The sequence below is a fragment of the Anas platyrhynchos genome, chromosome 5, assembly GCF_047663525.1.
Source record: "Anas platyrhynchos isolate ZD024472 breed Pekin duck chromosome 5, IASCAAS_PekinDuck_T2T, whole genome shotgun sequence".
In the NCBI taxonomy this organism is placed as follows: domain Eukaryota; kingdom Metazoa; phylum Chordata; class Aves; order Anseriformes; family Anatidae; genus Anas; species Anas platyrhynchos.
The window spans coordinates 5902300-5928501 of NC_092591.1; the positions used below are offsets into that span (position 1 = coordinate 5902300).

The 26202-nt window shown below is 48.7% G+C and overlaps 1 protein-coding gene and 1 long non-coding RNA gene across 4 annotated transcripts in view; both read right to left on the reverse strand.

The window, feature by feature from the left end:
* The window catches only part of RTN1 (reticulon 1), a 98936-nt gene that overhangs the window by 26811 nt on the left and 45923 nt on the right, over nt 1-26202 (reverse strand). For 2 of the 3 annotated variants that reach the window (XM_027458049.3, XM_072038158.1), the window contains 2 exons: nt 18215-18958; nt 15309-16091 (listed from right to left, as the gene is read on the reverse strand). In XM_027458049.3, the coding sequence (XP_027313850.2) occupies nt 15309-16091; nt 18215-18958 (1527 nt within the window). Of the gene's footprint in view, nt 1-15308; nt 16092-18214; nt 18959-19742; nt 19768-26202 lie in introns of those variants that run through there. The other variant, XM_027458051.3, reaches the window with a different exon arrangement.
* On the reverse strand, nt 310-15284 carry LOC140002565 (uncharacterized). The gene is made up of 3 exons (XR_011809420.1): nt 8855-15284; nt 8586-8637; nt 310-6977 (listed from the first exon to the last, which is right to left on the reverse strand). It is a non-coding gene; the product is annotated as an uncharacterized lncRNA (long non-coding RNA).

Sequence of the window (26202 nt, forward strand, 5' to 3'; positions counted from 1 at the left end):
GATGTGCCCGGGCGCCTCACCGGCTCCCAGCGAGGCAGCAGAGCTGATATGTGTGCAGCCATTACAGGAGCAAATGCAAAATGTCCTTCCTGCATCAACTCCCCCCTGCCCAAAAATATATCCATTTTATGGCTGGTTGCCTTCTCCCAAGAGGCAGCAGAATTTCTCACCATTTTTTTTTTCTTTCTTGAATATCAAGCCTAATAATAATAATAATAATAATAATAATAATAATAATAATAATAATAATAATAATAATAATAATAATAATAATAATAATAATAATAAATTAAGTGGACTTACAAAAACTACAAATTACAAATCTATAGTTGCAGACTCAACTATATGGGTTTGGAGCTGCTCAGTGGAGCTGCCTGAACGCTGAATTTGTGAACACTGCGATCAATACTGTATTGAGCACTGATACCTCTGATCTAATGACAGCTCTGGGTAGGTCTATTACTTAAGTTCAGTAGGTGGTTTTCAGGGGAAAAGCAGCAAAATTGAAGAAATGAGCCAAACCAACTCAAGTATGCTAGATTCTACATCCGAACAGGGAAATAGATGAGATGAAGTTAAATCTGTTGTGGAAAATGAAGTGCTTCAGCTTCGCGCAGGACTGACCCTATTTCAAGAGCCCACAAAGGTCCAAGATAACCCTGTATCAGCAATTCCCAATGAGAAAACTGCAACGTCACCCAAGGTATCATTCTTGCCTTTCCTAACCTTGAAATTTATCTCAAGCCAGCAGACCCAGTCAGGGCAGGGCCCCAAAACTCCTTTATGCACAAGCTGGAGACAAACTTTGTGGTGGTGCCGAGTCCCAGCATAGCAGCAGGATCAACATGCAGGGAGCATCACGGGGTTGGTTTTCACTCCAGTTGGTGCCTGGTTTCCTTCTGCATCCCACCAAGAGGAACGGGCTGGTGGTAGCAGACTGTGCCATCCTGGGGATCCAGGATTTGTTTGTATTTTTAAATACAGCCATCAAATTATGAAGCACTTAAAGTTTTACAACCTGTAACTCAGCAAAGGAAGAACAGTGCACCCAAATTCTTGGACTACACAGGAACCAACTGGAAGGCAAGAGGGAAAACGGCGCGGGTGAGTCCAGAGGATATCAGGAAAGCGTTTGCCTCTAGGCAGTGCAGGAGATCGATTTGCAGAGTCACACAGCAGCACAAGCCGGACAGGAGGCAGCCAAAATGCAGCAAAAACTGGCTGAGGGAAAAGGAGAAAGCTGTCAGTGAAATAAAGCAGTGAGGCACAGGGAGGAGGCAGGAGGAGGGAGGCTTGCGGGGCAGGTAGCGCTGCAGCCTTGCACCGCGTATCCGTGACCTTGAGGCTGATGCCATTACCTAACGGTGCCGAATTGTAGGAGGCACAGAACAAATTAATTACAAATGGGCGATTAGGCTTACGGTCTGATAAGCAGCTCACGGGGTTCAATGAAGAGAAGTTTTAATGAGATTAAGTGACAAAGCCATCACTTAGAAGGAAGCATTAAACAGGCTACAGACAAGGAGAAGGAACTGGGGGCGAAGGCAGAGAACTATTAAACCCATCTGTGTTATTAAAAAGAAGAGTAAACAATGCCTGTGCCTCTCAGAGAGGAAAGGGGATGGCAGTGAGCGTGCTGGCACCGCCACAGGAACTTTTCCCCTGGGTACTCAGCAGCTGAGTCAGGCTCAGGGGGAATCGACAGCACGCAGCAAGGGAAGCCCAGCACCCATTTGGGACCAGCACGAGGAGCAAAGCACTGGCTGCCCCTCATGAATTACTGTGAAGAGCAGGTCTAAGGGGTGCTCCAGGAGGGCTGGGGTTGCTGTGGGTGGCAATGGGTTGGAGCTGGACCTGATGGAGGAGGCCTTTGACCTGGCCTGCTTCAAAAGTGAGTGCAGCAGGATGGCAGGCGGTAGCAATCGAGGAAAGAAACAGCCTAGCAGTTATTACTTCAGACCAAGAAGGGTATATCTTTAATAATAGCTGCTTCTAACGATGAATAATTAAAGCAGACCATTTGGTCCGCCAGCCCTTATGTATTTCCATTCCTCTAATGTACAGCTGAAGGGCTGGCTGTGCTTCATCTCCTACCAAAACCACCCCATCCTGCTGCATGAGGTGGATCTGACACCAAATGCAGGTATAAGGAGAAGCTGAGCATCCTCAGATCAGGCTGCTGAGGGACCTGAGGAGTAAAGGCAGCCCCGATTACTGCACAGCAGCCAGGCAGCTGTGCAAGGGTTGCAGATAACATCCCCTGCTCGCATCGCCAACAAGAAATGGGCCAAAAGGGTTTTCATGTATTTTGGCCAAACAAAGATCCTGATTGTGACCAGGCCTCCAGACACTACCACTGAAATAAGGTCTGAAAACAATAAGCGCAGGGCTTGCTATTTCCTCGAGAAGTCAGGGAGCAATCTGTATGTGCTAACAAACGTGCCTAGCACGACAGCCTGACAGCCTTTCAAAGTCACCTGCTGCTCCCCTGACTTCTCTTGCAATGCAGGTTATCCAAACATGTATCCAAACATGGGCGCTGTCCAATCCACAGTTCTAGTAAATAGTTACCTCCCTTTCCTTCCTATTCTCATTTAGAAATGCGCTGAAAGGAAGCACGGGGGTTACCTCAGCATTTTATGGATTCTTCAGCTCTGTCAGCAAGAGCAAAATCCCACAGGATTATGCCGCTGAGAGCATGTTGCGTTCTCCCCTTTCTGGGAAGAATCCAACTACCACAGCTAAACCTTGTAAAAAAGAAGAAAAAAAACAAACCAGAAAACCAAAGTGTGCGGCAGAATCTTCTCCATTGATTCAATTCTTCAAATCTCATTGCACTTCAGCGGGGAGCAATTGGCTAACAGAGATGAACTCTCCGCATTTCTTAGGGTCTGTTCCTGAGGAGGGGAGAATACCAATGGGGGATCACTGAATATTGGGACTCTTCCAGCTCTGGCAAGTCACAGCACCCACAAGATGCTCTGGAGGCCTAACAGAGGCACAGAGCTCACACTTGGGGACAGCACCAGGAACCCTCCCACTGAGCGGGCACAGAGCAGGCAAAAGGAGATGGGAAGGCTTCGGTATCAAATTATACCTGTAGGTATAGTGAATGTACCCGTCTGATTCAGACCCATGAATAGTAACTGCAGATTTAACTCCACCCTTGCCCACGGAGCAAAAGCAAAGCCAGCATCTGAATAAATCCTGACTCGGGGCACCAAATCTCAGTTGCCAGCATTTCCAGATCAGAGCAACAACAACAGAAGCTGAAGCCAAGTTCTCTGAATATTTTCTTGCAGAGTACCCAGGAGAGCTCAGCCATATGTAGCAGAGCCATTTGTGTGGTGTTTGAGGCAACATTTCTGTCGTAGGAGACAGAGGGGTGCCAGGGAACAGTCCTGCTCTGCAGGCAGGGCTCAAACCACCACGTAGGCAGGTTTGTGAGCCCAAGATTATCCCACTGATCATTCAGCCATCTATCATGTGCTGGGCGGCGACTGCTCATCCCAGGCACTCCTTCGTGTAAAAAACACGAAGGGGCTCTCACCTCCAGCAGGAGCAGTGACACTGCACAACGGGTGACTGATGTTTACCCAGTGGGGCAGGAACAGCAGAAAGCGACTTTTTAAAAAGGGAATAAGGGGAGATGACAAGTTCTTCAGAGAGATGCAGCAGACAGGAGTTAATCTTTGACTTCAGGCTTTACTTGCTGCATTGCAGATGCCCCATCAATGGGGCCAGCCCATTGCAACACCTCCCTTCAAGGAAAATCATCCCACCACAAGGAGAGCTAACCCAGTCCCATGAGCATCACCAAAATCACACCTGAACGCATGGCCAAAATGCTCACAGTGCCCTACAAAGGGCTTGCACCAGGCAGCAACCGGCACAGAAGGGGTGGGATCCCACACCAGACCCTCCATGAAGTCCGTGACACTCGGCCGTTTGGCTGACATGTCGTTTGGCATTTTCTCTCCAGCACCCTCATTTATTTCCCTTTGCAATGTCAGCTTGGCCAGCCAGCTCCATGAATAATTCAGCGCCATTAAGCACGTGTCAAAGCCGCCAGGGCACTTAGGAGGATTGGTTCTTTGGCTCTTTTTCTCTATTTAACTGCATTCCAGCATAATCTCCCCTTCACCTCTGCTGGAGGAGCAAGATCTACAAGTGGCAAGCACATTGCCACAGATATATGGAAATACACCTATATATATGGAAATCGTCCATAGGATAGAAGTGGTGTGCAGCTCACCATTCTGCTTGATGCATGGTCACTGCCACTTTGACTGATGGTGAAACCTGCTGATTTTTTTTTACAGACATCCAGCGGATGTAAGGGTCAGTGACCAAGCAATAAGGATGAGCTCACAAAGCAGGATTTGGGAAAAAGAGGGGTTGTTTCCCAGTTCTGTTTTGTATTCGTGGTGTTATTGCACTGAAATCAATTCACCACACTCAATGAACCCATTAATCATATGATAAATTAGTCATTCACAAGCCCTTCCTAACCAGCTTTCCTAGGCAAAGGGGCTGTAAGATGGGTGTGCACGTGTTTCAGCATCCCATCTGTAAAATAAAGACAATATCATCTCCTTTCTTGCTTTGTCTGGAAATTTACGTTGTTTCACTGCCAACCAGCACTGAAACAAGCAAGGCCCTGAATATGGATAAAACCCACCAGCGCTGTCACCAGGACGGAGCCATCTCTCAGTCTGCCAAAATTGCTCCACTCAGACCCTTTCCCCGTGAGGAATTAGGGCTGTTTCTCTGAATGCTGACCATAATTGCCCACACAACTTCTGACCTGGGCTGTGTGTGCAATTACCGCGTCTGAGAGCACCAGGCAGCACAGTCAGCACATCACATCCAGCCGCCGTAACTGCCTGTGCAAATAAACCGTATAGGTGAGGGCTCATTTCAGAAGGCACAATTGCTACTACGGCTTTTATTAAATCCCACGCTTTACAACTCCCTGGCTGGAGCTGTAAACCTTGTGCTTTCAGCTAAGGTTATGCACGGGCCTGCTGTTTCAGCAGCAGCAGCAAAGCTCCAGCGCAGCCATCTGAGACAAGCCATGGATGCAGCCTGTTCTCTCCCCTTTTTTCTCTAGGGAACCAGCTTTGGCATGGGGGTTTTGACCTGATGATCTCTTGAGGTCCCTTCCAACCCCTACAAATCTGTGATTCTGTGATTTAGGAAGTTAATTCCGTGCTCCAGAAAAGGTGCCTCACTCAGCCTAAGTGAGTAAGCATTAGCTGCTGTTGTCTCTATGATATATTAGCTGGCAAAGTGACCCTCAGAAATCCTGGCTATTAATCTCTGCTGGCTTTTCTATAAGCTCTTATACCCCGCTCCTTGCTGGTTGCCCAGGTACAGACTTTGTTTTGTGGATGTTGACAGCATTTCATTAGGACGTATGCAGTAATTCCCCCCTGCCTCTGTAAGGAGCACTTTATATTTCTCTAAAAGAGAGAGCAGAAAGCCCTGTCTGTGCTATGCCTGACTCTGCCAACAGCACTCACCGAGCGAGTGTAGCTCCTAGGCTGCTTCTAAATGAGACACTGTGAAAACAGTGCCTCCGGGACTGTCAGAGGCTGGGTTTTGATCTTACACCACTGCGGATCCCAAGGAACTTCGCACACGGCAGAGGTTTATGCCAGCCAGGCTGTGGGTGCTGTCAGACCTCGGAAACCTGCGGTTGGTTTTTTTTCCCTTTAAATTCTGCAGTCTCATGCACCTGCTGTTCAGGAGATAAGAGGCAATTTTAAAATATTCCATTTTGCACGTTTATATGAAATGTGCTGCCCCGGCAGTGTTTATATTTAGCCAGATGTGCTGTAGCAATGCCAAGAGCTGTTTCCCTGACAAATTATTCTTTAGGATCCAGTTTGGAGGGGGGTGGTCTTTACTGAGATACCTACTTTACCCAGCAATTTGGATGGACTGATGTCAAAGCCCTAATGCAAGCTCAATTTGCTGCCTTGAAAGCCTTCCCTTTCTAAGACACAGCTTTTTGCAAAGGCAGGACTGATTATCTGTATCCTTTCTGTTCCTCTCAAATTACCCGAGCTCTAGAGGACTCCTGAGGTTACCTCTCAGCAGTTTGCACTCTCATGACCTGAGCTGTGGATTGTGTCCACATGAACTGTGAAAAAGCTGGCACGTCTTTTCCAGAGGTGTTGGGGAACCACAGGAGAGTACTGGAGGACTGGCAGCACCTGGGTCAACTTAATTAGTGCCCACCTTACCTCCTAAGGGGAGCTGTGGTGTAAGAAACTCCAACATCAGCTGAAACTTTTGGACGAGATTGCTGATGCCATATAAAATAACGTGGCACCAGGTGGGAAAGGGTTACTGTGAGCAGGTGATATCAAAGGGCTGTGAGTCAAGCTGCAATTGCAAGGAAAATAAACCCAAAAAAGGAGGCTTCTGGGAAAGCAAAAAGCAATCCCACTGCCAGGGGTTTTCCTCATGCAATATTCACTGCCACCTGATGTCGCTTGCAAAATGTTAATGTTTGGTGTCTGCTAAGCCCTGAATATGCAGGAGACAAATGCTCAGTCCTCTTGAATGGAGGAATGCCTGCTGCAGAAGCATGAGGATCCAGGTATGCCTGGTTTTCATCAGTGATGCTGAGCAGAACCCTCCCAGCCTCATGGCACTTGTAAAATTTGTCATCGCTACCAAAATGACAAACCTTTGTTGTCATTGCTAGAGCTGATTTCAGTGACCTTGACATCACCAAACATCCCCACCACAGCCAGGCTAGACCTGTGGTGCAGGTAGGTGACTACTGCCATCCAAAGCAACCTGTCCTCTTGTAACAGTAATTTCTTCCATACCTATTTGTATTCCTCAAATGAAGTGCTGTGAAAGCAGAACACCAAAATGACGTCTCACTGCTACAGTTCTCCAGTAACCACTGAGCTGCTGTCGGAGACAGACGGAAAAGAGAAGAAATCTGTGATATCTACCTGCAAAAAATCAGTGGGCAAAATTACCTGAGTTGGGTAAAGGTCAAGAGAGTTAGAAAAAAAAAATCACTGCAGAGGACTAAACAAAAGAAAGTGGAAATCAAGATAAGATTAAGAGTCAAAATGACAGAAACACCAGGTGCTGTGTCTTCAGAGAACAAATCAAGCCCTTTCAATTGCTGGATCACTGCGTATCTCTTATTTCCTATGTGGTTCTGAATTCATACGAACACAGCAGCCTCCCCAGAAAATAAAATCCCCTTTTCAGTCAATATGGCCATTATGTCCCAGTCAGCAATGCACTCTCAGAAGCGAAGGAAAAGTGCCGGTAAAATCAATACCCACCTCCAGGTTTTATTCCCAGTGGAGGGGAGCTCCCATCACGCACCCCCTTCCAGACCTTCAGTGCAATCAAACACATCAATTTTAACCTCATGCTACCTGCCAGACAAATAACAACATCCAGGGAAGTCCTTATTCTGCCTTACATCTGAAGAATTACTGGATTAAGCCTGAAACAGGCTGATATTTCACCTCATCATGAGAACTAGGGTTGTATTTTCTACTACCAGACCTTAATCTTAAATTTAAATCTGACCCGAAATGAGTCTAAACACTTCATTAGAATTAATCAATAAAACTGGTGAAAACCCATGATTCCCAGCTCTCAAATCATTGCAGAGGTTCAGAAGCAGCATTTCTGGCAAATAAGAAAACAAATTACGCCAAACATTTCCTGCAAAACACTACGTCAAAAATAATAATAATAATAATAAAATCATATGAACAGGCAAAATATTCTGTGTTAATAAAACCAAAATGGTATATTTTGCTTTTTACTTCTCCTAATTTCTGTTATAGTATATAAACTCCCTTAAGCACAGTCAGAGCTAAAAGCATGAATTGTTATGGAGAAAGCTCTTCAACATCATTTACAAAAAAAGCCTTGCAGGTGGTATAACTTCTTTATACATATATATTTTTTTTTCCTTTACAACCAATATAAGTATTTTTCTTTGCCATATATATAGCCACAGAAAAGCTATCAGTAAGTGCTAGATTTCTCTGAGATCTGCCCAGAATATCCAGGCAAAGCTTTGCTACACCGAGGCATCTGGGAAAAACTGTCACTGCGATCAGATCATCAATGTCACAGCCACAACAAACAAGCAACTTGGCCTTAAAAAATCACCTTGCCCAAAAGCTGAGTCATTGCTGATGCCAAGAGACTCCAAAAGGGACACGGTGTCAAGATTTTAGCTTATAAAATTTGCTTCAGCTATGAGCGACTCTGCAGTCGAGGCTTGTCCACAGGAACAGAAAATCACTTGTGAGCAGGGCGGTTTTTTCCTTGCAGCCTTTCCCAGGAGCAGGTCTGAGCCATCCCTGGGTGCTCAGTTTGGGAGGGCATGGAGGGCTTAGACTCTGCCATTCATGTCTCTGATACTGAAATATTTGACGTAACCATTCGGCACCTGCATACAGTCACACAAGTAGCTCTTTTTAATTTTATTTTTTACTGGTCAGGAGGTAATCTCATAATCTTGACCTTACAGAAACATTTACGAACTCTGTTCTGTGCCATATCTTTCGGGGAGGTCTGCATACCTGCGTTTGAGTGCTCTGACTTTTGATGACTCTTCAGAGGCAGTCCTTTGCTCTAAAAGGGAAGATATATGAGAACGGAAGGATAAGGTCTATAAATTTTTATAGCTCTGTACTTAGCTCACGCACAGGCAGTAGAGAAGATGACAGTCCCGAGAGAAGATATATGATCTTCCTACATTAAGCTACATCGAATTTTAAAAGCACCTCTGAGTATGCAGCCACTGTGTTTAAGATGCTTTGGCACTCAGGCATTACAAGTTTGGCCTTACCAACACATGGGGATCAATCTTCAAGAGCGCAGCGAAAAATCAGGGAACAGGTACCAGAGGTGCAATGGTTCAAACTGCTCAAGCTATGGACAACGCTGGCTGAGACCTGAAGGATATGAGACTTATTGAGATGTTTCTGAAGGTCACATCAAGGTCATGTTTTGGTGTACGTGCAGTGTGCTGATCATAAGAAGACACCATTGCCCATGGTGGTTACTGATCCCAGCTACTGCCCCAGCACACCATCACAGAATCCCAGAATCGTTAAGGTTGGAAAAGCCCTCCAGGATCATCTGGTCCAACCATCCCCCTGCCACCAATGTCACCCACTAAACCAAAAGCAGAACTGCAAAGCAACTGGTTCTCAAAACCACCCTGTCTACCAATCTACTGCAAAACTTCCCAAAATATTAAGAACACACGGATTGCTGGTATCAAACAATTTTCAATAAGAAAATCACCTCTTACTCTCAGCTGCAGGTCTGCATGCCAAGATACTTTCACTTAAAACTATCCTCTTACTGTTTATTAGTTATTTTTAGCCATTTTTACCGTAACTGTGGATAGCTAAGCCACAAAGACCAAGAAGAGCAGAGAGACAAAAGAAGATTGGAGCTTACCTTAACTGCATTGTCTCCTACCCACTGCCTTGGTCTTAAATTCATCTCTGACTTCACATCAGGCCAGTCAGGCAGAGCTATGGAAGGAAAAAAATTGGCCTGGCCAGCAGACTGACTGCCAGGGCTCCAGGTGTGGCCCCAGCAAAGGGTTTAGCAATGCAGGTGTCATTTCTTCCTGCAAGACCCTCTTTATTTAGATGTTTCACTGAGCTGCAACTGCAAAGTAAGAGGAGAAGAGGAGGTTTGCGAACTGAGAGGGCTGTGGGGTCCATGTCTGCAGGACCTCTTTCACTCAATATCTGCTCATGGGTCTTGGGAAAGAGCATAGCCAAAAGTCTCAAAACCCATTTGTAAAATGCCAGTCCCCCCCCAGATTCATCTGCTCTGCATTACCCCCACAGGTCCCTTCCCACCTAAATTGTTTCATGTGGGAAGCGAGTGTGTAGAGGTTCATCGGTGTGCTCCACAACTGTGAGGCAAGGCCAGGCCTTGATCAAAGCGTTCACCTCTCCTGGCAGGTTTTAGGTGTGAAAAGGCTCCGGCGCCAGGCCCGACGTCCCTCCCCACCACGCCTTTTCCAAGCAGGGACTTTTCAAAGGCTGCAAAGCTATCGCAGCCCCATAAAAAGCAAACTGAAACAGGCAAAACAGATGGGCCGGAGTGTGGAGGCACTTACAGCAGATGGCACTCAAATATTAAACTAACATTACCGTATGCTTAAGCCGTGGCCTGGCTTGCTGCTGATTGCAGAGACAGCCTGGTGAAAACACGCAGATGAGAAATGAGCCTCGTCTCACTAAATTACCCTGCCCAACATCCCCTTCCCACAGAAAAATGCCTCACCAGCGACTCCCCCAACAGCAGGGATGCGCTAACATGGTGCAGGCTATGTTTTGATGAACAAAACCCATTCAGAATAACTTAAGGTCTCTCCCAGATCCCTGCTGGAAAACAATCTCCTTGAGACACTGTGTAAAATCGTGTTGTTGTGCTTCTCTGCTGCAGCAAGCAGAGGTGGACGCAGAGGGAAAAAGCCCACATTGCTTTGTGCATGTCCATTGTGATAGCTCTGGGCAACACAGGGTGACACAGGAGGCACCAAAGAGGATGGGAACGAGTTCTTTGACCAAGGGCATTTGTGCCACCCCAAAGCCAGAAGTGGTTCTGACTGTGGCTTGTGACACTGCCTGGAGGCCACCAGCCACAGGTGGCCATCAGCCTTGGTGTCCCTCATGGGTGTTTGGAGCCAGAGCAGCCACAAAAGGAGGCACAAAACGGGTGTGCATTTAAAATGCTGAATTTTATCTGACTGTATTTCCTGGCTGGGGACCTGCCTGGAGCCTGGCCCTGCCCGTTGTGCCATCTAGTGTGTGAGTGACAGCATGACTGTGCAGCTCCAGGCCAGGGGTTCCCTTCTCCTACACTGAATTGCCAAGAAATATAAAAGGAAAATAAACTCAGAGCATTATGATATCCCCCCTGCAAGCCAGAAGGTGAATGTGGTCACACTAGAGGTACGATTTAGCTCTGAAGTGATAACAGCAGGCACAAGTGACGCTGTAGATGTATTTCATTAGCGTTTTGCAACTAAATATATCACCCAAAACCACAGGCAGCTTCTGTGTGTGGCCACTGACTTGCACCACAAGCCTCCACTGAGACTGCACAGAAGAGGGGCTTGGGGCAAATTTGGAGACCAGTGGGTGTTCAACACCACACACGTTCACACAACTCTGGCTCTGCTCCTGGTCATTCAGAAGCAACTGACCGGTTTAGAAGAACAACTCCCAGGGCTACCACATTTCCAACAGACCCGTGCAGTGTCAGGCTCTTTGTTTGCACCTCAGGCAAACCTGTGCATGGCTGTCGGAGAGGCCCGATGTATCCCCTGCAGGTTTTGTGAGCCCAAGCATCTCAAGAGATGTCCACAGCGAGTTTCACGTCAGTAGTCCTGGCTGACCACAGAAGAGCTGAAGTGCAACAAAAATTTAATTTATAAAATGGTAAATCTAAGCATACGGCAGGTTGCAAACATGTTCCTATGCACGGTCAAATTATGCTCATTTATACACTGGCAAATTTCTGCGACCTTTACTATGAATTCCCATATTTTATTTTATTTTAAACCTGGGCTCAGACATTTGATCAGAAGGGCAACAAGCTGCTGCATGTTCCATTAAACTGACCAAGCAGAAGGAATCTGCTAACACTGTCATTGAAGCAGAGGCTGGAGAGAGACGCAATGTCCCAGCCCCAGGGAGATCTCTGACTGGGACAAAGCCCCCAGGCTGTTGGTCACCAGTCTGCAGTAAGCCAGGCCACCCCGAGCTGGCACGGAGAGTCTGACAGGACAGCAAGAGAAGGCACAAAAGCACCCAGCCAAAATGTTTCTTCTCTGTCTGTCTTGGTCCAGACTTCTCTCAGGCTTCTTGCAAGAGATGCAAGAAGCATCTTCTGCTTCAGAAGAGATGCGCTCCCAGGAGAGCAGGTCTTTTCTGAAGTTCCCCACACGCCCAGACCATGTGAAAGCCCAGCCTGGGCATCACCTGAGCTACACAATGGCACAGCATTGTGTAGGCCGTACCAATCAGTCATGATATTTTCCAAAGTTTGTGAAAACCTATTGCTTTTCTTAGAACAAACCTAAAAATCCGCATCTCTTGCTTTGGCTGCTGGAATGCACAAATACATTTGGTCTTACTTCTTTGTGGCTGAATATTTAAAAACAAAACAAAACAACAACACAAAAAAACACCACCCACCCACCCAACCAAAACAAACACAAACACAAAAAAAGAAGCTGAGCTGGAAACCTCCTTCCTAGAGAACCACAACCAAACGGGCTCCAAGCCCTGCTGGGTACAGGCTGTGTCCACCTCTGGGAGGAGATGCGGGGGCAATGAGAGCTGAGCAGCAAATGTCTTGCTGTATCTCTGCCTTCCCCTCTTTGCTCTGCAGGAGGCGGGGGAATTGGTAATGCTAACATAGGCAGCAATTGCACAGCTCTGGCCAAAGCAAAGCCTGTGTTGCAGCAAGGATTGCAGCCTTTCTGACCATGGCAAAAGTGAGTGAGGCTGACTAGCAGCTAACGGCACGGGAATAGCTCCATCCTCTATTTCAAACCGCGTAAAATGGAGGCAGGCAGCCACTGCCCGTTTTTGTTATTGCCACTGGATGGCAACAGCTGTTAAGCAGAGGCACTGAGATATCACTGCGCAAACATCACGTCCACTTGCTGCCTTGAAGGAATCACAGTATCACATGGTGAGATAGTTCATGCTTACACACGAAGCTGACAGCTGGCTATTTTTAAATTTCATATACCTGGCTATGAGCTGGTCAAGGGCCACAGAACGATCTGAAATTGGGTGTCCAAAGCACAGCCAAGCGTGTCGAACAGCTTAATCTAATCCATCGCATTCCTATGAATCTCCAGAAGTGCTGGGCTTGCACTTACCAGAGCTCAGGTGGGACTTGGCATGGCCATAGGGGGGTCAGTGAGACCCCACCTGGACTCTGTGAACCTCACTGAAACCATTTTGTCTTAATGACAATGTGTGGCAGGGGCACAGCACTCACAAGGTGACAGGTAGCAAGGAGGTAACACGAAACACTGAAGTTTTTGTCTTCTGTCTTTTATCTAAACAGTCTCATCTCGTTAGTCTTCACTTAATGATAGATACCTACAATTAAGGTAATTCTCTTAATGATGATTCTGTTCTTGCTTCGGGTGGCATCGTTCTGCCGCACTTCCACTGAGTGGCACTGCAGCACCTCCCTCTGTTCTCATCGCTCCGGCTGAGCCTGGTCCATGCCAAATGCCTGGCGGGTGAATCGAAGCTGGCGTAGGGCACGTATTTGATGCCCCTGTTGAAAAGCTCTGCCAAGATTTCAATTCAGTGCTACGAAGGCAGTCGCTGCCCCCTCGGATGTGCTCTGCCTTGACATTTTTCTGCCAGCTGATGGAGCTTCAGGCTGACGGAGCCAGGCGGCACACAGTGGGGATGCTGCGGTTCCACCAGGCCCCAGTTCACCTCTAATGACCCCGAAAAACAGCTGAAGGGCTTCATGTGAATTCCTGTGAATTCTCCAAATGAGGGACAAGCTCCCCTTCCCCAAGTCTGGAGAGACCCATGACCTTCCCTCAACATAAAAATTTAACCAGCACCCAGACACAGTGACCTGTACAGCAAATAACCCATGACAGGAAGGTGATGTAAGCCAGACCCCAAGACCATCCACATTTTCATACCTTGAGCCCATCTCCCCCTACCTTTAAACCTGTTAAAAAAAAAAAAAAAAAGTTTTAGCAATAATCATCTTGATAGGCTTTCTGTTCTCCTTGGTTTTAGCACCAGAGCATCGTGAGGGAGAAAAGCACATACTGTAAGTGTGGTCCTTATGCACCACCACACAGTAATTAGCATCTGTCCTGAGAGAAATGTTCCTGCCAGTTCCTGCTGACCTACGGGAACATAGGTAGGAAACATGGACACACTGTGACACAGGGAGAGAGTCATGCACACGGGATTTTCTCTGACCACCTCATGGGAACAAGCCTCTGCTAGCATCAGTTGAAATAAGGACAGAAAGTAAAAGAAAGGCAAAAGTTAGGCCAAAACCCATGAATATGATCAAGGGAGACTGGACTCATACTGTGTGTAGCTGCACTAAGCTTTGTAAGGCAGCATGAGGGATTTTTCAGGAAAGCCTGTCTGTTGATAAGCGTACATATCCCTGCAAATTTTACTGGGCCCTGAAATCTCAAAATCCCAGGACGGACAAATTAGGACATGTCATGGTGCCAGAGGTCAGCTGAGACCCAATGTCTGACACTGCAGCAGGGGTGTGCAAGAGAAATTCACCCAGCCCTGCAGCTTGGAGTGTTTGGGCAGGGCCTGGGCAAGTCCTGCAAGAGGAGAAATCTGGGACGGGAGGAGAGAAAAGACCGGAGCTCACCCACCTTTGAAAGAGCTAAGAGATGCACAGCACGACACTGTGTGCTCTGAGAGCCTGGCAGGAAAACACACCAAAAAGCAATAATCACATTTCTTATTCAGCCTATTAATGTCATCAATTCATTATCGCTAGGAACAGCAGTATTAGCATACCTAATTGCACCGCAGCTCCTGCAGTGGGCTCCCCAGCACGTTGTGAAAGTTCAGGCTGTTTCCTTACTAGACTTGCACGCTTGGGTTCACAGCGCTAGATAAATCAGCTGTAAAAGCATGCCCCAAACGTGCCCGCCACGTCTCCAGGCCATCATGTGGTCAAACGTCTGCGCAAACACGGAGGGATGACAAAGATGCTCGCGGAGCAGCAGGAGAGGGGGCTGCCCCCCTGACCTGTATCCAGCTGTTTGCAGGGAAGCTGCAGCTCTCTGAACTGCAAACCCCAGCTGACGGAGGAGCTGTGCACAGCCTCTGTCCCCCAGCCCAGCCAGGGGGACAGCGGAGAGTCCCTCCCTACTGTGCCAGCCTGCAAAACTGGGGGCACACTGGATTAGGAGCTGGATTAGGCTTTCAGAGGGGCCCCAGGATGTCCCCTGAGGCACGCAGAGCTGCACATAAAACCCTGTTTATTGTGGATGGAAGGGGTCAGCCACCACCACGGAGATACTGAAGCTCCACCAGCTTCAGAAACACCCAGACTCACCAAACCCCAACCCCTCTCCTCCTCCAAATCACCAGAGCCTGACCCTTGCAGCTGCGGTTACCAAGTGCCAGCAGCATCCCCTGGTCAGCAGCTCTAACACCTCCCCTGCAAGGAGCTTCTCCCTCCTCCCCCTTCTTCTCAGCAGCACCGCGAAAATCAGCATAAACATCTGCATTTACCTCTCTGCTTATTTAAAAACGGCAGTAGGGGTGAAGCCAAGGGACTTCTTTTCCCAGAGTCCTTGGAAGACACTTTGCTTTGGTTAACAACAGTTTCTTCGATGGGTTTCTTCAGGATTATTCTTTCCTTCAGCTCCTCTGTGCTGACGGCAGAGGTCGGGGGCTCAGCGCTTATTTTCGGGGCAACAAAGGAGCATTTCAGGTAGGACGCGGAGTCTGCCAGGTTCTCCCTGTTCATCCTGCTCTCCGTCGTTTTACTGGCTTCATAATCCAAGGCATCGGCGCGCGAGCCGTTCTCTTCCTTGATAATGTCCATCACCATGGGCTTCATGAGCGGGGAGTCCTGCTCCCTCTTTGGGCTCTCTTCGGAGGCCGACGAGGCATCGCAGGACTCGATGATGAGCTCGCTATCAAGCTCAGCCTCCCGCTCCTCCCGCAGGATGCTGTACTGGATAGACGGGGAGGCGGGCGACGGAGGGGGCCCTCCGATGTGGCTGAAAGTCATGTAGTTGGAGTGCAGCACCTCCTCGGCGGCCAGCGGGTCCTCCGACACCAGCTCGATCTCCGAATCTCCTGACTCGGCGCTGCTGGCTTCGTTATCCATGGGTGCGGGGACAGCAGGGCGCCCGGGCTTGCCTCGCTGCTCTTGCTTCTCGGCGGAAAGGGCTGGCGAGCGCTGCGCCTCCGGGGTCTCGAAGGAGAAGCTTTTTGCTTCCTTAATGGCACTGATGAGCTCGTCCTCCGACAGGCTGCCCTTGCCCTGCGATTCTGAGCCCGACGGTTCTGCCACACAGAAAGAAAGGGAGAAAAAAAAATTAAAAATAAAAATAAAACTATATTTTCTGGCTGCTTGGGGAACCAACAATAAATTTCACACCAGCACGGAGCCCTTTAGCAGGGCTGGTAACACAGGCAGAAAGTCTGATGACTTCGATGACTGATAACAGGTTATAGGTGTTAGCTGTTCAATTAAACCTACAAGAGAAAGAGCCCCTCGTGTTTCCTTGGGAAACAGAGAGGTTTTAGTGACAGCACCTGAGCCATGATGTCCCGCTGGGAGATGGGCAAGAAGAATTACCTCCTCTCTGCCCTCCAAAAAGTTTTGGATTGTGTGATCTGCTAACACACTTACATCAGTACTGCCATATCATGAGCAGATCTGCAACTCAGCCGACACAACAGCTCGCTTGTAACACACCCATCTTGTAGGAGAAAGTCCCTCTGCAAGCCAGGGACAGGCAGCAGAAAGGATTCAGGCATTTGGGACTGCCACACCACACTGCTGGCTAGATGCCAGGAAGGTCCTGTTGCATCCTTTCCCTCCAGCTGCAGGACGTGTGTGTGAGCCGTGCAGCTCCCCTGCATTAAACCACGTAAGTACTTGCTCCCTGAGCTGCTGTGAGATGATTTAATCTGGGACACATCCAAACAGGTATGTGACCATCAGCCCTCAGAGCACAGCAATGCCCTGATCCTCTGCTTCACCCCAGTGCTGCCCACGTGCGCAGATTTCTACTGGGTAGAAATAGTTAGGGTAGGTTTTACATTTCTTCTTTGCTTGTGGAAGTGGAGCCCTGCAAGAGCCAGCCCCTACGGGACGATGCCTGCTTCTTCAAGTGATGCTTTTGGCCTTCCAACACCCCGATGGGACGTGGTGATGGGACTCTGTGCTGCTCAGGCAGCGCTGGGCATCGGCTGTGCCCATGGAGAGCAACGTTTCCACACCACCACGCAGACAGGGCATGCCACGTGCCGTTCACCCGGTACGATCAGATACAGTTATCAAGTGCCATTCAGCCCTTTTACAGCTGCCAAGGACCGCATAAATAATAATTAGCGCCTGAAGTTCTTAATTGCCTCTTAGTGCCAAAAGTGTAAATCAATAAAAACAGGAACGCTGCAGATGTAGCGTGTGATGTCATCCAGCCAAATAAAAGAAGAAAAATGGGATGCTTTAAAGGCTATATATTACCTAAAGATTCTGGCTTACACAGGCAGGATAAATTCAGAGCTGCTGGGAACTCCTTCCATCTTTTTTTCCGGAAAGTGTGCAAATGCACGCTCAGTTCTGGAAGGTGTTTCTCTAAGCGTAGGTGTTAGTGTGGGTGGAAATCCCAAACTGCCATTTTATGGAAATCCCTCCTGATTTATAAATGCTCCTAGAATTCATCAAAGCAATGGAAATTTCAGTTTGCGGATGTTCATTGTCAGATATCAGGGGTTTGATCCAGGATGCTGACATTTAACTTGGAGCCCCAAAACTCTGCTTCCTGTCACAGAATTTTGTTCCTTTTTCACATGTTATACTGCTCCCGTATTTCAGTGGTGCAGAGCAATGTATAATATGGGAAATGAGGAACAGATATCATATACCACTGCAGTAATCAGATGATAAGAAAATGTGACAGAAATGATAAGAGAGGGATCTTGGTGCCTTCCACCCCCACACCCAAGAGTAGAAATCAGCAACCTCTAACAGAAATTGGCCCTTTGTCCCTCTGTAAATGAGACGACATTTCCCTCACCTGCATTTTCTAGGAGCAGCACTTGCACCTGCAAGCAGTGCTCCTTTTAACATCCCAATGTCCTACTAGGGCAAAAGGGCATTAAGCAACCATTAAAATCTAAAAAGTTAACCCAGCTGTTCACAGCACCCTGGTCCCATATGTCCCCATTTCTTCTGTGGAGCACAGTCAGTTAGGGTGACCAGAAGACCCCAAAATCAAAGGAATCTGACCCAAACTGTTGCCTGGCTGATGATAGCCCTGATGGCAACCCCGCAAAGAGGTGCAAGACCAGAGTAGAAACAACTCTACCTGTGAGACACTACAGATCCCACAGCACACAGGGCTAACATTGCAACCACTTGCTGAGGAGCAGAAAAAAGATGCTGGTGGCAGCATTACCTGTGCCGGAGGAGGGCGGTGTGACAGACCCTGGGCTGTCATCTTCTGGCTCTGACACTGTCACCGTGGGCACCACCTCGTGGCTCGGCTTCAGGCCGGTCTCGGGCTGAGTGGGACTCGCCTCTTTGCTGGGAGCTTCCCCAGTGCTGGGTATCTCGGTCAGCGTGATCTTGACAGGGGTTGTCACCAGGGAGGCACTTTGCTGGTCCCCAGACCTTTTGTCTTCAAGAGGGGCTTGCTCTTTGGGAGCCTCTTTGCCCTCCAAAGTCGGCGTCCTCAGAGGTTCGGCAGCGTGGCTGGACCCAATGGGTGCTCCCCGGTACTCATCGATAAGGTCCGGGCTTTCATCTTCTGATTCTGGGTCATGTTTTTCTTGGTATTTTATTTCTTCTGATCTACTTATGTCCATGTATTTATAACCTTCTACTTTCATGGGATCTGCTAAAGTTTTGTCAACTTCGGTAGACTCTGCAGGAGTCATCTCTATTCCCGAATCAGAGCTAAACAAGCCGCGGTACTCGAACCTAGTCGTGTCTTGAACAGGATGCCCCAGCGTGTTAAACCCCTCCGTGCTGCCCGAGCAGGGAATGGGGCTGTTCTCCTGCTGGTAGATCCCTGTGAAGTAGGTGCTGTCCCGGGGAGTGGTGTAGTGGACGTCGGAGATCAGAGAGGTGTAGAAGGAGCTGTCGGCCCCATTGGCAGCACTGGAGCCGTAGTCGAAGAGGTGTGACAAGGCCATGACACCTAAAGCAAACACAGAAAAACGACATGGTGAGGAGATGAGAGCCACCAGTCTTTCTGCAAAGCCACACGTGCCCACTGGCGATGTTAGACTGAGTTTGTCATTGGCTCGACCACGGTGTTCCTGGCCAATACTTGCCCAGCCTGTGCATAAAAATCTCCGGTGATGGCAATCCCACAGCCTCCCTCCCCTTCTGGCCCAACTTCTGCTCATCACCCTGCAGTAAATATGGAGCTCCCAGCCCTCTCCATGTGTCCCTGGGCTACCAAGCACAAGGCAACCTTCACAGCAACCCTAGGGGATGCTGCTGCAGCTGCAAAGCCAGAAACTACAAAATATCAGTGAGAAAGCTCCAGAGCTTCTTGCACATGTTTATTTTCTTTCTCTTTGCATATGCATAACGACGCCATCCTTAAAAACAGTTGCAACTACTTCTGTCCCACCACACTCCGTGCATTAGGCGCACACAGCTCATACAGTGAGCCTGAGCAGTATTTTTTCCCCTTAGCACGACTCAGCATGTAACCACAGGCTTTATTTCACTGCTCAGCCTTGCTGGATTTCACACACACAGTCCCAGCGCTGCACAAAGGCGGAATGACCAGCTCCCTCACACATATATTTGCATTGCTCAGCGCTGTGATGATTTGCAAGCAGCACGCGGTTCCTCCTCCCCAGACTGCCTTTGCAGCAGGAAAGGCATGCTCCCCCTTTTGCAAAGAGAAACGTGGTAACAGAGAGAAAATGCAACCTGAAAGTGTTGCCCAGTACCTCATCAGGTCCTACCTGAGCTCATTTGGTGCCTCGAAAGGACAGCTCATCCACACAAAATGCCAAAAACATCTCAAAGCCATCAGGAAGCAAAAAGGGACAGGTTATTTTTCTCGCTCGTATTTCTCTTGCTGAGCTAGCCTTTTTGAAAATTATCCATAAACAGGTCTGGGTTTTCACAAATGTGTTGGTTAGCTGAAATTATCTGAGGCATTGTTCATGCCAACATATTTCAGGCTGTGAATTGCTGACTGCAGCCTATTCGTGCCTGTTGCTGCCAGTACGTGCTGGTTGTAATTTACTGTTTGTGCGGGGTGAGCGGCTGTCTAAATCATGAGGTTTCAGGGCTGCTCTTTCAGCAGCTGGTTCCTCGGTGCCTTCTGGGGCTGATCCAAAGCCCACCGAGATCACTGGGGAAAAAAAAAAAATCCCACTGATTTTGAGTGGCTTGGAATCAGCTCAAGGTGGCTGGGCAATACTTGGTGCTCTGGGTGCTCACACGGGCAGCCTAAGAAAATGCCATCCTAATTCTTGGCTGCCCCTGAGCAGAAAGGAAAAAATAAGCCTGCAGTGGTCACTGAAAGAAACATCACAGTCACTAGGGGTAGGAAAAGCTGTGCTATGGATTTATCCAACACAAGAGCAGACCTAAAATGGACTCATCAATCATAACCCTGCTTTATTTTCATTGCAGCGGGTTTGCAAACACTGGTGAAACAATAAATGTGTTTCTTTTGGGGTTCAGGGCAAGGAGTTCAAGGGTGTTTGAGCATGTCCTTGCACACGCGTGAGCAGGAAGGGCTCGCGTCAGCAGGACAGATCGGGCCTGGCTCTCAAGGCAACCGCAGAGTCAAAAGCTCTAAGACAGCTGAAAGTGCCTAATTACGAGGATTTAATGCAACTCCGCATTTCCACAGGGAGTGATTTAAAGCCATGGGTAAAAATGCCTCTCCGTGGTGAAGTGTGAATACACCAGCTATTAGGCCGGCTGTTAAAGACACAGAAACCTGCAATAGCTGAGCATGTTTTTGCTGCAGAACGGTGAGTTCAGAGCCCGGTGATTAAGCAATGCCCTCCCCGATTTGAAGTTTATTTAGTTCAATATCCGTGGGAAGGAGACGCCTTGAATAGCACTGCTGACGGGTGGCAGTATCGGCTCTGAAGTTACCCTTGTTACAAAAGGGTTTTTTTAAAAAGTGCACGTCCCTCAAACGCGCCCGAAAACTTGCCTGCCAATTCAGGTAAAGCAAAGCTATTCAGTGCAGAGAGCAGCCGCCGTGTTTTCTTGTAACAGAAGCCCTCGGGAAATAATTTCCCTTCCTGCAGGCAGCGAAGCAGTAACGGGTCTGCTCCAGCCACTCTGAGCACAGCTGAGATCTCGGTACGTTGCGTGCATTTTCATCAACTGCAAAGAATTCTTTTTTTTTTTTTTGGAAAATGATTGTTTTCTTTCCCCGGAATAAGAAATTGAACGCTCCAGAAGTCCTCCCCTGCAGCGCTAGATTTAGGGTTTAGCAATTGACACACGAAAATAAAATTAAGAAATCGCTGGCTCCACGCAGGGTAACTCTTCATTGAAGGAAGGGAGCTGAAGGCCGATTGGGATCAATGAAAGCTGAGGTGCTCCGGCACACTGGAAGAAGAAATCAAGAAGTTAGCTGAGGTTAATAGTTAAAAACAGCTAATTTAAATGAGAATGATATTTTTTTTCCAAAAAATAGAGTTGGCTCAGTCTTCTTCAAATCGATCACTTCCAAAAATCGTGTTCGATTTCCTGAAGTCACCTGGATGCCGAGCAGTCCCCGTGTTGAGCTGCCTCTCACAACCACCACACACAGCTCCAGGGACATTTGGTGGCATGGACAGACCGATGTGGGACGTGGCAACCCTGTGATGCAAGGTTCAGTGCTTATTGTGCCAGTGCTTCAGTCAGAATAGTTCATTTCTCAGAAGAGGAGAGGGGGAACTGGTCTTTAATTAGCTGATGATATTTTTACAGCCTGGAGCTGCACCAAGAAGCCGAAGGATCTTCAGGTGCTCTTTGAGGAGTCCAGGCTCCAGCGACCTTTCCCAGACAGAAGTAGACCAGTGTCAGCAAGAGGCTTCCAACAAATTCCCATAGGTCCTTTAACCAGTTGGTTCTGACTTTTGCTGGGGATATTGAGTCTCGGGAGATGATCCTGGCTGCCCCAGTGCTGCAGGGCTCCAGCTCTGCCCCATGCCCACACAGATCACAGCCTCCATGCACCGAGGTCCTTCCATCCCCTTTGGGCACTCTCCAACTTGGGGCAATTCTGAAGTAGAGACAATAACACACAAACCCCATGAAGAAGGGGACCGCTGCTGTTAAACTGGTCCAAATGTTGCCAGGAGGTCTCTCGGGCCCGGTGCCACAGCCGGGTCCCAGCACCTTTGGGTGTCACGCAGAGGTTTCAGACAGCCGAGCTGCCAAAACCACACAATTAGCATTCTCCAGCTTTCACTCTGCTCTGCTCCAGGGCTCCCGAAGGCAGCACAGAGCTCAGGGATGGGCAGCGCCTTCCCTTCAGCACTCAGCCTGAAGCCTGGCTCTTAATCGGATATCCAATATTGTCTTAAAGGCTCAAGGAAATGACCGAGCGCTTTGCCAACCTCTTTGTTGTACCATTGCCCTCTCTCCTCAAAAATCTGACTTCATACCAAAGCTGACTTTGTCCGACCCCAGGGACCTGTCACAGAATCCCGGTGCACCCCCAGTCCCTTTGCCAGATCTTGCCACCACCTGAACACCTGCACCCAGAAAGCAAATCCTTGCTTGAGCTCCTCTCTCACATCCCAGAGACATCCTCCTGCCTTCTTCCGAGCACATGACAGCAGTAGCTATTAGGCAGTCCTGCCTCTTCTGTACCAACCTTACAATTTTGGCATCAGCTGGAAGCCACAAGCCTGTGTTTGACCTTTGCTGCTTCTTATTCCTAATGCTTCCTTGCAAAAAAAATAAAATAAAGAGGATGAGATTTCCCCTATTCTTTTGACCCTCACATATGATCATTTCTTAAATAAAAAAAAAAAATCTAATTTTTTAAAATTGATATTCCCATGTTCTCCTCTGTAGAATTTTTGTACCGATGTTCAATGTTTCATCCCTTTTCCCCATCCTGCAGTACCCACACAGACTGGTAGCCCCATGTCTCTCTCCCAATTCCAAGCACACATCATCTTAGACCCAAGCCTAGCTGCTTCTCCCTCCCTGCTTGGTTTCAAGCCCAACCTCAAGCCTCAGGAAAACTGCGGAGATTTCCAGACGCCCTTCACTGGTCCTGCTCCCAGCAGGACACCCCAGTGGCAGACATCCCTCAGCCCGATGACAAATAACACAAAGCTTTGAAGCAGGCTGGGTCTGATCTCCCCGGGGATATCTGAGCACACCAGCTGGGAGCCACACGCTCGATTTTTACGTGACCTCTCCACCAAATTCTAACCCAAGACACTTCGGCGCCCAGGCAAACCTCACAAATACTTGGGTGCTTGCAGGCTGGTTCAAACACAGCATGAAACCCAAATTTCTGAGAGCTCTTCTGTCACCGTGCTGCGGATAACTCCTACACCAGCCTGGACTGGCCTTCATGGATAACCGTGGAGCCAGCTGCCAGCCCCGAGCTGTGCTACCTGGAGATGCTGCAGGTGAGGAGCTCAGAGGGCTCCTTGCAGCCCAGCTTCCCCCCAAGCACAGGCGGTGCCGGCCGGCCCCAGCTGCCAGGAGATGGTGCTCTTTCTTCTAGCTCAGGGTCTGCAAAGCCGGCGTGCAGGTTGGCAGCTCCTCTTCCTCCAAAGCTCTCCTGATGCGGGAAGGACACAGCTCTGCAGGGCACGGCGGTTACAGATGTGAGCGGAGTCATTCTGGGGCTCCTTTGCATCACAGACACAAGAAAATTGGATGTACCAGAAGGATGCGTGCTCCTATTCTATTAGTATTTTCCCTGGCTCTCTGCATGGGTCCTGGGAGGGGGTCAGGGCATCAGCTGGGCAAGGGGCTTGTCCTCAGTCCTTTGCAGCAGCCCAGAGGAAGGCACATGGAGAGGCAGGCGTCATCTCCTGCGCAGGTAGGAGGGCAAAAGGACAGGGTGGAGAGGGGAAACAAAACCCCAAAGCCACCAAACAGAAAACCCTGCAGCCTTCATTCTCGTTACATTCCAGTTAATCCACTGAATTCATCGGCACCACTTCGGATTCATTCCGTCCAAGATGGAAAGCAAGCCCTAAACTCAAAGAAATTGGTCTGGTGATGCTGAACGCCCTCAGCCCCCAAGGACACCCACTGAGTTCGCTGGTGGTGCTCAGTGGGTGCCCCAAAGCCTTGCAAAGAGAACCCACAGCAGGTGGCTCAGCAGTTCCCATCTCCACGTGCCCTCCAGGCTTTCTGCTTCAATAAAGAGCCTCAGAGAGCTCCCATTCAACCCAGAAGGAAAAACCTGCACTAAAGTCCCTGACGACCCTCCCTGATACTCTGGGCAGCATGAAAAATGAGAAACACTGAAAATAAAAAAATAAAAAATAAAAAAAAAACAAACCACCTTTGGAGTAGCATAAAGCCAGTTTAAAAGCTCACAAGGTCGCGAGTGCTCCTGCCCGAAGTACAGCTGCACCAGATCTCCACACCAGGCAGACCAGGATACAAACAGCATTTTGTAATTTTAAACAAAAATCACTTTCAGGAAGATAAAAAAAAGAAGTGGGTTGCTGCAGTGGTACCCCGGGGAGTACATGCCTGGTCGGCAGGGTTCAGTGACACTGAGGCACTGCTTAAGACGCTATCAAATGCACTTTGCTAAGGCTTATTAAAGCCCACTAATAAGAATAATCCATTCTTATTTCACTGGACTCACATTTCCCCTGCAAGATCAAACTCCGCCGAGTCCCACAACAGCAATCTTCCAAGCACGAAGTGAACTGGCACCTAAATCACGCTTTCCAGAAGTCCCATTTCTCCACAAGCTCTCAAATACTGAAATTCCATTCCAGACGTGATTGAGGAACTCCAGCTCTTCACTGCTTTTATCCCCAGGCAGTCGGTGGCTCACCAAACCTGGACTAGGTCATCCTTTGAAGGCCTTGAAACAGCCCCCATCCCCTGGAGAGCCCCTGCCCCCCAGCCCCACTTTGCTGGCTCCCAGTTTCTGACAGACCCAGCTTCCCTCGGCTGCCCTAAGGCAAGCCACAGCAGATTCAGACTCAGCCTGGAGAAGACAGAAATGCCCATTTTGGTGGCTTCTGACACCGCGATGAAATTGGGACAGAAATTGCTGCCCTACAGCTTGAGGCTCTTCTAGAGCTGGGGAGAGAGGGCTCGGTGGCAGGGGGTAAGAGCTGGCAGTGGAGAAGGGCTTGTGCTGAAACATGAATCTTTAAGGCAGAACGTGATACACGCTGCTGGGTTTTCACTCAGACCCGACTGCAACATCTCGTGGAAATCCTGCTCTTAAAAATGAAGAAGGAAGGGAAGAATGAAGCATCTTGTACTTGGCTCCCCGTGCTCCAAGGCTGCGGCCAGCCCAGCAGCACAAATCCTGCAGGGAGACAGAGCGCCGGCTGCAATGAAGTTCAGCTGTGAAGAAATCACTGAGAGCTCTCAAGAGGAAAATTAATTTTGCAGCAACACATAACACCTCCAGCGATGTGTCAGGCACGGTAATTCGGGGAGAAAACCAGCCAGCGGGCACCGAGGGCTGGGGCAAGGCAGGAGAGAGAAACCTGCATGAAACTCCCTGGGCACACAAGCACGAGGCTCTGGGAGTCAGCAAAGAGCATCTGAAGACAAGATGCTATCAGCCACAAATCAGGATCACGTCTAATACCCCACGGAAATCAAGGTCTGAGAGGACACAGCAGCATGAGACTGATGCAGGCAAAGAGCTGGAGCTCAAGAAGCCCCCTCCTATTCTCTTTTCACCCAAAGTTTCCCTATCTCAACATGACCTGCGCCAGGAAGCCCAGAGGACCGGTGTGTGCTGGCTCCTGCTGGCTTCTCGTGTTGGCAGCAATAGATGTGTTAGGAGAAAAGACCCAGCAGAGCCCCAGTGAGGACCCAGACCCTGTAACATCAAGGAGCGAGGGTATAACACACGAGCAGCATCAGAAAAGGCTCAAAAAGAGACACTGCAGAGGTTCTGCTGAGGCAGGGGAGGCAGCAGGATCTGATCCAAGCACTAATGTGGTTTTCCCTCTCCATTAAGTGTTTTCCTCCTGTTTCTAGACTGTGGGGGCACCTCGGGTATGTCTGAAAGTCAATCAAAAAGTTATCAAAAGTGTATTAAAAGTTAAAGCTCTCGCAGCAGTGCAGAATATGGGGCAGAGCCACTGCAGTCATAAATCAGCATCAACCTGCTGGCTCCAGCTTGTGCTTAAGGAGGGTTGGGCCAGATGTGCTATAACTAATGCTATAAATGTCCTCGCCTTCAAGGTCTCTCCTTTATTTACCTGCCACCACAGCTCTTCT